Here is a 13,696-nt window from a genome sequence, read left to right on the forward strand (position 1 = left end):
GTTGTTGATATAGCCAAACTTAAAATGACCCATTTTAAAACCAGATTAAATAAATCATCGCGTATTTTCGGTCATCGAATTTCTTTGGCGTTAAAAGTGTCATAGATTTAGTAAATCCAAGGGTCAAGGTAAGCTCAAATATTTTTTTCATAGTTCATATTTGCTAAGTTATAAATTTTGCTGATGCAAAAGTTATGTAACTTATGCAAACATATGCTTAGAGTATTTGAACTAGTGTTGAAAAATCACTGGCATTTAAAATGTAATTGACAGTATGCCTTAAAGCTTGTTTTGGTAAAAGCATATTTATGGGTGCCCCTTGGCAAAATTTGGCGATTTTTGGCAGTACATGGATACCGAGTTTGTGCAATTCTTTGACCATGTTATTTTGGCTTGTGTAGCGACGATTTGTGTGCCAAAAACCGCCGCTACACGAAGACAGATTGCACATACTCGGTATCCATGTACACATCGACCTATTTTCACTTAAAAAAAAATCTGTGAATTGTACAAACTTGGCATCGCGCACTCCCTTGACTTTATCCATGTACACATCGACCTATTTTCACTTAAGAAAACATCAGAGAATTGCACAAACTTGCGCTCCCTTGATAATACAGGGAGCACCCTTCAATATACTCTAACTGCTGTTTTTCATAAATTAAAACATTTTAGGCATTTAAGATATCTTCCTGTAAGTTACAACTAAATGAATGACTCTTAAGCATAAAAATTTCAAATTTTTATGCTTAAGAGTAGAAGGAGTTATACACTTTTTAAATAACAGTGTCAGAAAAATATACTTTTTAAAATATGTAAACCATTGTTTGAAGTATAGAAAAACCTTCCTTAGCAACTATACCTCTTTAAGTGATTATGTCAAGTATTCTGGTGATACAAACATTGATATTAATTATCACTGAGATTATCACTGACATTGATATTAATTATCATGCTTTGTGAAGTAACCACCTCCATTAAATATCAAAATTGTACAAAATTATGGAAAAGTTATAGAGTGGTTTTACTGTATACTTAAAGTATATAATATCACTGTTAGATATTGATGATGTAAAAGATATTATCTAATCATAAATATTTCAAGCATTAAATAGCTTAGTGTAAGTCAATAAGTTTTCAGATTCTGACTTTGTACCCTGTCTTTCACTATGTAATATTTTTCTAGCAACTGTGTTAAGTACCAGTAAGTAAGTTTCTGTCTTAAATACCACTTAATGTAATCGGGTATCATCTGTTCTGTCTGTAAAACTTAATCGTAATAAGTGAACAAAGGAATATCTGTAAAACTAAAGATGACACTCTATGTAAAAAATACAAGTATTAAAATGTCTATGAGAGGAACATTTAAAATATTAAATCCACGATCAATTTTTGCGACATCTAAGATAGAAAATACCCAAACTGACTAGTTAATTCAGAGGATGAATGCATGTAACATCATTGTTCATGTGTTTGTTAATTGTGTAAGTATTGAAGTTCATGCATTAATTGTTGATAACTATATTATTGGCCTTATATATATATACTTGCATTTCAAAATTTTGTATATTTTGCCAGTGAGCTAAGTATTAAATGCTGTTACGTATAAGTTCATATTATGTGGAAAAGTAGTTTTTGATCTAACACTTTCTGAGAATTTTTTAATGTTGATCATCAAGCTTAAAGCATATGGCTGAAATTACCAGTATTAACCATAATTTAATTATTCTCCTGTTTCAGCGTTTCTCATACTTTTTTCGAATAGAGATTATGTGAATTATCATAATTTGTGAATCACCTTGCTGCTGTTCCCTTCGAAAGCAATTTTTTAGCATATATTACTACTAGTACACTTATATTTTAATATATAATTAAAATCCGTTATATTTCATAATTAAGTCCATTGAAGAAAAGTTATATTTCTAATATTTCAAGATTATTAATAAGAAGGATGATTTGTAATTCTTGCATGGCTCTTCTATATTTGGATATATGATGGTAAGACCACAGTCTTAGTGGATATATGATAGTATATTTGGATATATGGTGGTAAGTACCACAGTTATAGTGCTTTAAATCCATCTTTTACTTCTAAGACTGAGTGGGAAGTCTGTAAGTAGGGTAACCAATCATAAATTTCATAAAATGTCTATCTTACGAGAAAAGGTGATAGATGATTGTCATATGTAACTTTTTAAACTCTGAGATTTTTCAACTAAATTTTTTTGTCTCCTTTGGAAACTTCGGAGGACCATGAGGGCAAGCTGTATGATCCACAGATTGAGAAGTGCTACCTTAATACATTTCAATTTCTAGAGAAATTAATCTTAAAAAAAATCTGATCATTATTAAAACTACTTTACAGATTTATTTTATATTACAAATAAATATAGTAAATATCTAATAAACCTCAAATTATTTTCTGCAATATTTCTGAATTATTTAAATTTGTACTGTTTTTGCTTCAAAAATGGATGATACATGCAATTTATGATTTCATGAAAGGACCAAAAGGAATCTTGTTTTCAATTTAATTATTTAATTTAAAAAAGATTTAAATCATTTGGAATATGTGCAAGTGCATGCAATTATTATGAAGAGATTCTAAATTAAAATGTCACATAACAAATTTAGAATATGTTATGTACTTCTAACGAATGTGATTTTTTTCTTTATTTAGGAGCCATGCTTTGAATCCTAAGAAGAAGAGGACTGCACCTTCACAACTAGTTAATTAAAAATAACAATAATATAAATTTTACCTATTTTTTATTTTATTTTCCTTTTGGATAGTTTTCAAATAAAAATAAACCTATTTTTGTTTCTATATTCTGTGTATTGGAATAAAGAGTCGAAATCCATTGCAATATCCAATATTTTCAAAATATGATATTTTTTGAAATAAAATATATGATTATGGAATATTACGTTAAAATGAAATGGCTCCTTATGTAACCTGTATGTTACACTAAAAGGCTTCATCGAATACTTGTAAAGTAATGAGCAAATACTAAGTTAATATCTTGTGTGAATGAATATTATCTTACAGAATTTTTTATTCCATAAAAATCTATCTAAAAATATAATTTTGTTGAATGAAGATTTAAACATCTTTCCCGAAGATTTAAAAAGTCGTTTGAAATAATGATAACAAAAACATTAATCTGAACCATTTAATAAATGAATAGAAAATTTTGAGAACAATTAAATCATCCACAGGAATTTTGAAATAATCCTCGTATTTTTGACATCAGTTAAAGAAAGAAAATCTGAGTCATTTTGATTATAGTGATAAATTAGTTCCATTAATAGTAGGATAGAAAATTAAAATTTTAAGGAGCCATTATGCATTATCAATTTTTCATTAAAAAATTTTTAGTTTATTACTACTATCATATCAATTATTAATGCTGAATTCTTTATCTTCAGTTTTTACATTCTTAAGTCTACTTTTCTTAATTTTCTAGGCATAGCAGAGAAAAATATAATTATAGGATCAAGGCATTTCTAAATACATTATATTTTCTTCCTTAAATTTTTAAGATCATTCTATATTCATCATGTATTATAGACACAGTATCAGGGGATTCTGTTCAATTTTTCAGTTAGAATTTGGGACAAAGTTGTGAAGTCATACCTACATTAAATGCTTGAATTGATTATTTGAAATATGACAAAGCAAGAGAGGGCCATCTGTCCAAGGAAAGGAATATTTTAAGGAAAACTTCATGTTACACAAACATTTACACAGGCAGCCCATTCTCTAGGATTTAAATCTAGAGCCAAATGCTAGTGTTCAGCTTACTGTCTGGCTGCCTGTAGGCAATAAATGTTTTAGTAGAAGGAATACTTGAAAAATTAAATTTAGGACTAACTAATTCTTCAATTTTGTATTCAATGAGAAGAATGTAATTTATTAATAAAGTTTTAAATCTGGGAAAATACCTGTACAACTGTCCGATTAATTAATCTATTATTTCAATTAATGGTCAGTAGCAGAAGAGATTAAAAAGCATTTATGCCTAAAAGAATTATATGTTGTAATTAAAATGAATAATGCAATTAAGCATGAAAATAATTTTGGATAACTTGTGATAACTGAATTTAAGTTCATTGTTGAGTTACATAAGTAATTTTTTTTAGAATTTGAAAAAATATTTAGAATTGTTTATTGAAACAATTTCATTAAAATATTTTTTTACTGTAATTATATCCAATTGCAGTCTCTTTAGATTACACTGTTGGGTATAAGGAGAATGATTTGGTTTAGTTTATTTAAGTATGGCAAAGCACACTAGGACTATCTGCCTAAGTGGAGAAATGCCTTTCTGGAGGACTTTCGAAGGGAAACTGACTTATATACATGTTACACATGGAGAAAACCATGAAAATACCCATACAACCAGCCCATTCACGGGATTTGAACCTCGGACCGAACTACCAGTGTTCAGCGGGGGAATTCTAGAACATTACTAATTTATTGCCAAAAAACCATTAAGTCTAATACACAAGTTTTTTTTCCAGCTATTTCGTGATGCATATGTAACTTTGAGATGTCTTAAAATTCAATAGAGGAAATTAATGCAGATGTAAGAAAAACATAAAATTTGAGCTTCTTTTTAACATTGGGAATATTTTGAAAGAAAATGTTGTATATCTTTTAGAAAATCTAAGGTATTTTTCCTTAAAAAAAAAAAAAAAAAAAAAAAAAAAAAAAAAAAAAAAAAAAAAAACTTAATATTTAAAGTTACATAACTTCCCTTTCCCCACAAATAAATAAATGCAGCATATTTTGTTACAAGCAGTAGCTGTAGACATTTCACATAAAACATATGTTCTACATGTGTAATTATTTATAGTAATATTACAATCAAAATATTTAATATTTAGGAATACATCATTTTTGTATTTTGTATAAGACAAATATGTTCTATATGCATAATTATTTGGAAGAACTTTTAAGTAAATTATCTGCAACTTTTACATATATATCCTTTAAAATTTCACATGAAAATACATGTTCTTACATAATCACTTGCAATAACCTTACAAGCAGAACACTAGTAATCTACAAATATTCCCTTTAGTAATTCACATTCAAAAATTACGATCTACTTACACTATTATTTCCTGTAATCTTTACAGATGTTTACATTGGTAAATCACATATGAAAAACATGTTATACTTACACGATAATTTCCTGTAACATTACAGATCTTTGATCTGTAACCTTTACAGGCATATGCTTCGGTAATCAACATACAAAAACTTTGTTATGCCTACAGAATAACTTCCTGTAACATTACATGTCAAACATCTGTAACCATTACAGGTATAATCTCTGTAAAGTTACTAAGAAAATTCCTGTTTTGATTACTCAAATAATCCATGGCATCCCAGTTTCCACGACTTTTCTTAGTAACTTTACAGATTTTTTTTTACAGTGTACTTCCCAAGATCAGAACTGCAGTAATATACCCCGCAACTAAAAATTTCTATGAAAGAGAGACCTGGATTGCTGCTTTCGGAGTACTCCATATATACTTTATTATATACGTAATTTGCCCATAATTGATCTTTCGTTTTAAGATCTCTGACTCCCTTTTTAGTCAGCTACACGATTTCGACATTGCGTCGTGATTGACTTTTAATCCAAGTTTGAACCGACCATTTGCCTTCTTACAATTAGTGCAAGCAGCCTCTTCTACTGTACACGCAGCTCTTAAGTTCCAGACTCTACGCATTTGAGACATTTTAATCTCCTCTTTGCAGTTTCGCTTTGTGTCTCCAAACACAAAGCAAATGTGGCATTGCGTCACTCTAAAGAACTTTCTAACAGTGTTCCTTGCCCACTGCAGATTCACTGTCTGGCTTTTCATCATGCTTCTGAATGTGTCGGACAATCCAATTATTCCCATACCGTCCTTTCCTAGGGAATTTTACATCAAGTTCTGCATCTTCGTACTTTTCATTCTGGGTACGAATCGTCTCCACCGCTCGGCCGTTGATAGGCCTATGAGGTTTTTGGAATCTTATTTCTACGTGGGGTAGGAATTAAATTCTGTACATCACGACACTCTTAAACTGCGAAACGCACGAGGCTAAAACGACCTTTTCAACCTGTGCTTTCCTCCTCACGCAGCGCCCACTAGCGGCCGAGCGGTAAAGTCGCTGAACATTGGTAGTTCGGTCCGAGGTTCGAATCCCGCAAACGGGCTGGCTGCATGGGTGTTTTCGTGGTTTCCCCCATGTGTAACGTGTATACGAGCCAGTTTCCCTTAGAAAGTCCTCCACGAAGGCATCCCTCCCCTTAGGCAGACAGCCCTAGTGTGCTTTGCCATTATTAAATACACCAACACCTCCTCAAGCAGCAAACTGCCCGCGGATGTGGGATTCCTCCAATTTACTGCACATTTGGCGACTTCTTGCCAAAACCAGTGCATTCAATTAACAATTTTTTTACGCAGTGAAGCTGCAGCTGAGCCTGATGTTCAATTATAGGGCATGTTTTTCATTTTCTTAATTTATATGAAATTTTTCACTGTTATATAAATGTAACATGTACAGATTTCATAACATTTAGAAATAAAATCGTTACTTAAACTTGAAATGGCAGAACTAACAATGCAATCCTTGCAGTTCGAGTTATATCCCCCCCCCCAAACCGTTCGCTTACCTGAAGTAAAGCAAAAATTTAGTAAATGTCGAAGTACGTTATTTTCTTCTGATTTATAAGAGTTTAACCAGTTCTGTTTCGAAATCAGTGAACCAGACAGGTGACAGCAGGTACGGGCACCCGGATGGCTTTGCATAGACTACTCGGGTGCTGCCCGCAACCCGCATCCATCTAGAGAACACCCCCGGTGGCCACACAGACGCCTCACACCATGAGCCCAGACCCAGGGTCTCTTGCCCTCTGCAGTTATTCAAAAGCTGTTCCCACCTGGTGGACTGTGATCCAAAGTCCAGGCTCCAACGTTTATTGAAATCCAAATTAAATCCTTACATGGCCAAACAGTGAACCAGAGCAAAATTTTCCATTTTTATTTTCTAAAGACGTTAATTAAATTTTAATCTTCATTTGCTTTAAAATCTCTAACTACATTTTATAGCAGATGTTACAAAAACTATATCTTGTATTAATTGTCTCTTAAGACGTACACTCATCCATTCATGCCCAGACAACCTTTCTCTTACAGTGTGTCTTGTCTTATCTTGTTTACTATTGTTTAAAATAAAAATAAATTAAATATGGAAGCAGAGAGATTACAGTCTAACGATTCAAAGAAGTGTTTACCATTAAAAATTCCAAAATATTAGGTACTGTTTGTTCTGTTATCAGATATTGGTAAAAGCTGATGATCTGGCGAAAATTTCGAAGCATAAAAATAATCGCCAAAATATTTGTTCATGATATAGTTGAAGAAACATCCGAGGGAAAAAATAGCAGACAGTCGTACAGTTAGAAATTTTTAATATAAATTAAGCAATTTGAGAAAGAAACATGAAACTGCGGATATCATTTAAATTGTCTGAAAAGATTTGCGTTTTAGGACGCACATTAACTCAAATAAGAATCTAAATGGTTACGTTCAGTGCCGCGTTGAAGTCTGTTTCGCACTGTCCCATAACTTTTAAAAAGTTTGAGTATGACAACTAGTATCGGGATCGATAAAATTATGGTTAAAGCAGAAACATTTGTGCATTCAGAGTGTCGTTATAGTAAACAAATATAGGGAATTTTAAAGAGTGCATTTACTCTATTGTGGTTTATGCGCTATCGACGAAGTAGATTTAATCCAATCCAATGAATTTAAATGAAATAAAAAAAAAAAAGGTATAATTTTGTATTCCGTACAAGGAAGTCATGTGGTGCATTCATCAGATTTTTTTATCTTCGAATACAAATCGTGCTTCAGGAAAAAAAATCTCTCATCGTTACCAGCATCAAGAACTATGCATCGTAAACCTTTTCCTGAGAGGGTAACTAAACCTGTCATAAGGCCGCTCAAAGATTTTCTTAGCATTTTTTATTGTCGTATCCTGCCAAATTTTGGTTTTAGAATGCCCAAAATAATCGTAAGAAGACGATGTTCACTGCTTCCGATGTTTATTTCTGAGAGGAGGTGAATGCTGAGAAACAAGTTTTAGGGAGCTGGTCGTTATATTTGTATTTGTACGATTTTCGAGGTGACAAGTGTCAGATTCTGAATTTTTAAATTTGTTTAATAGGTGGTATTATGAATTTGAGTTCCTAAAATTTAACAATTCAGGAAAAATTGTCTTTAGTAGGATTTCAGTCAGTTGGGTATTAAGGTGCTCAACTGACTGTGCAGTGGCCCAACTGACTGAACCCCTACCACCATTAAAGAGCATATTCAAGTTGAGATTTAGAAAGAATGATATTCCCTCTCTGAAATCCCTTTTCCTAATCAAAATCCCTGACTAGGGACATTTCCGTCTCGCGCCGAATGTCTTCTGACTTCTCCGGCGCTTTCATAAAAGTTTGTTGCCGGGACTCAGTGAATCATCTTCCGTTATCTGATTGGTTGTGGTAGATCGAGGCTTCGTTTTTGTAAACCGAAGCCTGAATATGCGCGGTTATGTGGGTTTTTCTCGGGACCGAAGGTGCCCATGAAATCTCCCGATCAGGTGTGTCGTCGGTCGGTTCTGTTTGCAAACTTTTGTCGTCGACATGCTCGAAAGTGTGCAGCGCGGGATGTGTAATTGCTCTTTTTGTGATTGTTACCGCGCTAAGTATCATAGGCTGCAAGTCGATGCCTCTGGTCTCCCCCAACAGAGGAAATTTATCGGTGTCTGGTATTTCCGAAGCTGTTGTAAGCCATTTTTTTAAAATTTTGTTCTATGTATATATTTATTTATGTATATTCAATACCTTCTTTCGCCATGTTTATTGATTAGCCAATTTTCCGTTCACATGGATTGGGTTGTTTTACATTAAAAATAATAGCTTGCTTTTTTGTATACATGCATATTTAATTACTGTTATTGTATTTGGAATGGAGAAAGTAAGAAAAATTTATTCATTCAATAATTCATGCTTAATACACTGTCCGCTGCCTGTATTGTTTAGCTGTTTTCATATTTTTAGTTATTTTAAATTAAAAAGAAAGTAATATATAATTATAGTTATTGTAAATTTAACTTGTTCGGAATAAATGGTTTTTAAGTTATTCATATGTTAATATGTGTAATACGTTGGTCACCGTGTATATCATTATTGATTTATTTTTCCTGTGCAGTGGTTTATTTTGCTTTATAAAGAACTTCGCTTTATAAGAGTAATGTAATTATAGTTATTGTACAGTAAGTTGTATATTCGGAACAAATGATTTTTAAAGACATTTATGAGTTGATACATGTTTAATACACTTGCAGGACATTGTGAAACAAAGAAGTACATAATTAAGTTTATTATGTAGCAGAGTTGTCCAGCATAGAGCCGTGAACCATAGTTAGCCAGGCACTTGTTTCAGTTCGCTCTAGCAACTGTTGTTTGCAATTTTAAAACATTCCTAGATTTAAAAGCGAAAATAGTAGAACAATAAAAACTTCTAAAATAAGGAAAATTTTACGTGAACAGCTTAAAAATTCCGTTGCTTCCACAAGTAGCTTTATCAGTTAAAAATCTTAATATCTATGCTGTCCAAATGCACAAGTAAATGGAGAATATCGACCACCTGCACAGATATACTCGAAGCTGCCAAATTAATTGCAGGAAAAAACTTTCATTCTGGCAGATATCTGCAGAAGAAAAAGATTCTCCTTCTAAAAAAGATACTCCTTTAAAAACCTGAAAGGTTGCTAGTAAATTTTGCTTTTCAAAAACAAGTTGGAGCCGAAGTGCATAACAGAAAATGCATAACGGTGCGTAATAGATCTCATATTTATATGCCTTAAATTTTATTTAAACAGTAACTGTGTCTTAAGATTTTATATTTATATATATGTAAAGCTTATGCAGCGAATTTGCAGGCGTACATTCAGAGTTAAATTATGTACCTTGAATTATTTCCTAGCTATATATATTTTTCTTAGACTAAAGGATTTAATTTTTTTTTAATTATAATTAAATAGGGTTTATTGTAAAACTGATTTTCGTTTCAGTTCTGTTTAAACCATAGTTTATATCACAGCTAAAATTTTTGTTTACCAGTTATCTATCTGTTTTAAGGGCACACACGAGAAAAAAATGTTTCTTAAAAATGCTTTAATTTCCATTTAAAGGAAATAATTGTTAAATCGGAGCTGGACCTTTTATAGTATTTATGGAATGGGGGTGACTACATAAGAGACGATAAAGTTAATAAGTTATTAATAAAAATCAAAGTGAAACTACATTAAAATTATTAGTTGGACATATCATTTATTGCATGTCTGAACTACCAGTATTCAGCAATTTTATCTCTCGGCTGCTGGTGGAGAATACTGACAGTTCAATTTCTTCGATTATAGACGAACTGGCTGGCTGCATGGGCCCTAAGTGTAACGTGTGTACGGGCCCAATGCCCCTTAGAAAGTTCTCCACGAAGGCATCCCTCTCCTTAGGCAGATAGCCTTAGTGTACTTTGCCATAATCAACTAAACCAATCATCTGTTGCAAGAGTTAGATATTTTATAAATTTACGGTAGAGATGTCAAAAATAAGGATGTATATTGCTTTTAAATTACTCATTTGGTGAAACGTTACACAGTGGGCTTTTCCAGAAAGATTTTCTTTCAGCAACGATCTTAGTTCATTCTAGCCAGGTAGCCAGCCCATTTAAGTCTCTGTAATTTGGCGAATTTTACAATATCAGGTTATTTGTAAATGATAGAGAGTTCTAAATTAGATCTTCTCCATAATCCATTCACTTGCAACCCCACCAAGAATGCAATGCAAGATCTTTCGCTCAAAAATTCCCAGTTCTTCCTCATCACATAAAGTCAATGCACAAATCTCTGATGCATAAGTTAAGGCAGATCTTATGCGACTTTGTAAAGAAGCAATTTAGTTCTTAATTTAAGCTGGATTTTAAATAACTCTTCAGGGCATAAAAATATTTATTTGCAGCGGTGATTCTTGTATATTTCTGGGGCCAACGCATTTTTATTATTTATCTCCGTTCCCAAATAAGAAACTAAAAACTATTAAGCAGAAATTCCTTTTTTGTGACCATTAGATTACGGTAAAACATATTAAGACTATCTGCCAAAAAAGAGGTACACCTTGCACACGCACAAAAAAGGTACAGTTCTAGATGTCCTGTTCTACTGGCCGATGGACGAAATTTAACTTGTCTTTTTCATGTTTCGAATGTGCGACTTAGGATACATATCAGATTTATATATAGCATTGTTCTGATACGTAAAAACGTAGGTATTCCGACACAAAATTTGAGTACTATTCTGTTGTCGGAATCGGATTCAGATTTCCCCAAAAGATGACGATCTCGCGAGAAATTCGAAGCATAAAAATAATCGCCAAAATATTTAAATTTCGATAAATAAAATACGATACGGATGAGCTGAAGGAAAATCTAAGGGAAAAAAATAGCAACAGATATTCGTAAAATTAGAAAATTAAACAACTTGCCAAAGAAAGCAGGGGAAAAAAAAAAAAAATTATGGTTTTTCGTGCACTTTCTTTCCGACTGAAAAATTCTCCCTTCTTGAGGATATTGTACGGAAGATATTTCATAATTAGGTAAATCCAAATTTTCAAATCCATGGTAACTATAATAATGATAAAAACACACCGTTCGTTACATCTTTGGAATTTGCATTCTCGTTGCAAATTTTGAAAAGACATTCTTTTACTTTTATTTAAAAATATTAACATTTTGACGACTTTAGAAGTAAATATTGGCGACTTTATATGAATCAAACTCTTGGCGAGTTTAGCAAAACATTGGCGACGAATCCGATTCCTGAAATGGTGATCCGATCTACTGAAATGGCATGCCGATGTTTTCCATATATCAATTCTACGACTGAAATTATGCCAAAGTGCGAAATTTTGTGGAAATCGCAAGAGTAGTTTTTAAAAATTAGTTCTCAAAATTTAAGCTCCTCAATATTAATTGAATTTGGTATAAATTTATTATTATTTTTTTATTAAACTTGATTCCTTCTTTCACAGTTCGAACTTAGGTTCAGTGCAAGTAAAATTAATAGATATTTTCTGACTTATTTTCTAAATTTGTATTTTTTAGTAATTTTTATAAATTTTTCGAAAAGCATGTTAAATTATAACCTATAAAGTTTTTACCGTCACCTTAAAGTAGATGTATTTCTAGGCATACTTGCGAGAAATTTGAGTTTTTTATTCAAAATTTTTCTCTATATACGTAAATTTATATATTGGCTCGTTTCGAAAATTGGCATACTTGCCAGAAATTTGAATTTTTTATTCAAAATTTTTCTCTATATACGTAAATTTATATATTGGCTCGTTTCGAAAATTGGCATACTTGTTTATAAGAGAGGTAATAACCCCAAATGAGTGTTACGCACTTTATTAAAATTATTATTATTTAAAAGAACGAACGATGCATAATAAAAAAACGCCGCCCAGGAAACCCCGGTATAGCGATTAGGGAAGACTACTGCGGTACCGAAGGGCCGCAGTATAGTGCCTTTGCGGCATGGGGGCACTCTAAATATATGGCGAGCCGAAAGTCCTCTCGAGTGGTTTCATGGAAGGGACGAGAGGTGGAAGACCCTCCGACCTCCCTCCCCGGCGTGCTCTCCCTCGAAATTGGGGGTGGAAGTAGAAGTCCAACCTACGTAGGTAAGTTGAAAAATAAGTTTCCCCTGTCGACTGTGATCAGAGTTGTGTATGAATGTCAAAAAATAGAATGAGGCATTAAAGATATGACATACCTTTATTTTATTATTCTCGTACGAGTACGTTGAGACATTTGTCATATCGCTTGATACGCTTCAAAAAGTCCTCCAAGAAAAATTCACGCTTTGCATATGGAAGAAGCGTTGAACGGCTATGGGCGAAAGGCGACACAGCAGGAAAACGCGCAAGTCACCGATACACCATTGGGTAGAGGTCGCTGCAAATCAAGCAGATGGCGCCGTTGCAGTGCCTGCACAAAGCGGAGACCAGCCTCTCATTCTTTCTGTTTCGGATTGTGACGGGAGATGAAACGTGGGTCCACCATTTCACGCCAGAATCGAAGGCCGCATCTATGGAGTGGAAAAATCCATCATCACCTGCCCGAAAGAAGTTCAAGACAATTCTCTTTGCAGGTAAAGTGCTCCTCACAGTTTTCTGGGACGCCCAAGGAGTTTTGGTGCTGAACTTTTTGGAGGCTGGAACCATCAATGCTACGCGCTACTGTGACACCCTGTCGAAATTGAAAGAGGCGATTCGGAAAAAGCGGCCTGGCCTTCTCACATCTGGCGTTCTGCTGTTGGATGACAATGCCAGACCACATTCGGCGACGGCAACGCAAAACCATATTGCAACTCTTGGTTGGGAGCGCCTACACCATCCGCCATACAGTCCTGATCTCGCACCAAGCGACTTCCATCTGTTTCCGGCTTTGAAGAAAAATCTCGGGGGAAGGCGCTTTGGAAACAGTACTGAAGTGAAACAAGCCGTTCAACGCTTCTTCCATATGTAAAGCCCTGATTTTTTCCTGGAGGGCTTTTTGAAGCTTATCAAGCGATATGACAAAT

General features: G+C 33.4%; 1 protein-coding gene across 1 annotated transcript in view; it reads left to right on the top strand.

Moving 5' to 3' along the window:
* The first annotated feature begins 8,512 nt into the window (after nt 1-8,512).
* Nucleotides 8,513-13,696, top strand: part of LOC118181328 (matrix metalloproteinase-2-like) — a 109,834-nt gene continuing 104,650 nt past the window's right edge. The window contains exon 1 of the mRNA XM_035350445.2: nt 8,513-8,838. Within this exon, the coding sequence (XP_035206336.1) occupies nt 8,605-8,838 (234 nt within the window). The 5' untranslated portion in view covers nt 8,513-8,604. The remainder of the gene's footprint in view (nt 8,839-13,696) is intronic.

Source organism: Stegodyphus dumicola, chromosome 1, assembly GCF_044657685.1.
Source record: "Stegodyphus dumicola isolate Sdum_Otavi_A_Nest chromosome 1, ASM4465768v1".
NCBI lineage: Eukaryota > Metazoa > Arthropoda > Arachnida > Araneae > Eresidae > Stegodyphus > Stegodyphus dumicola.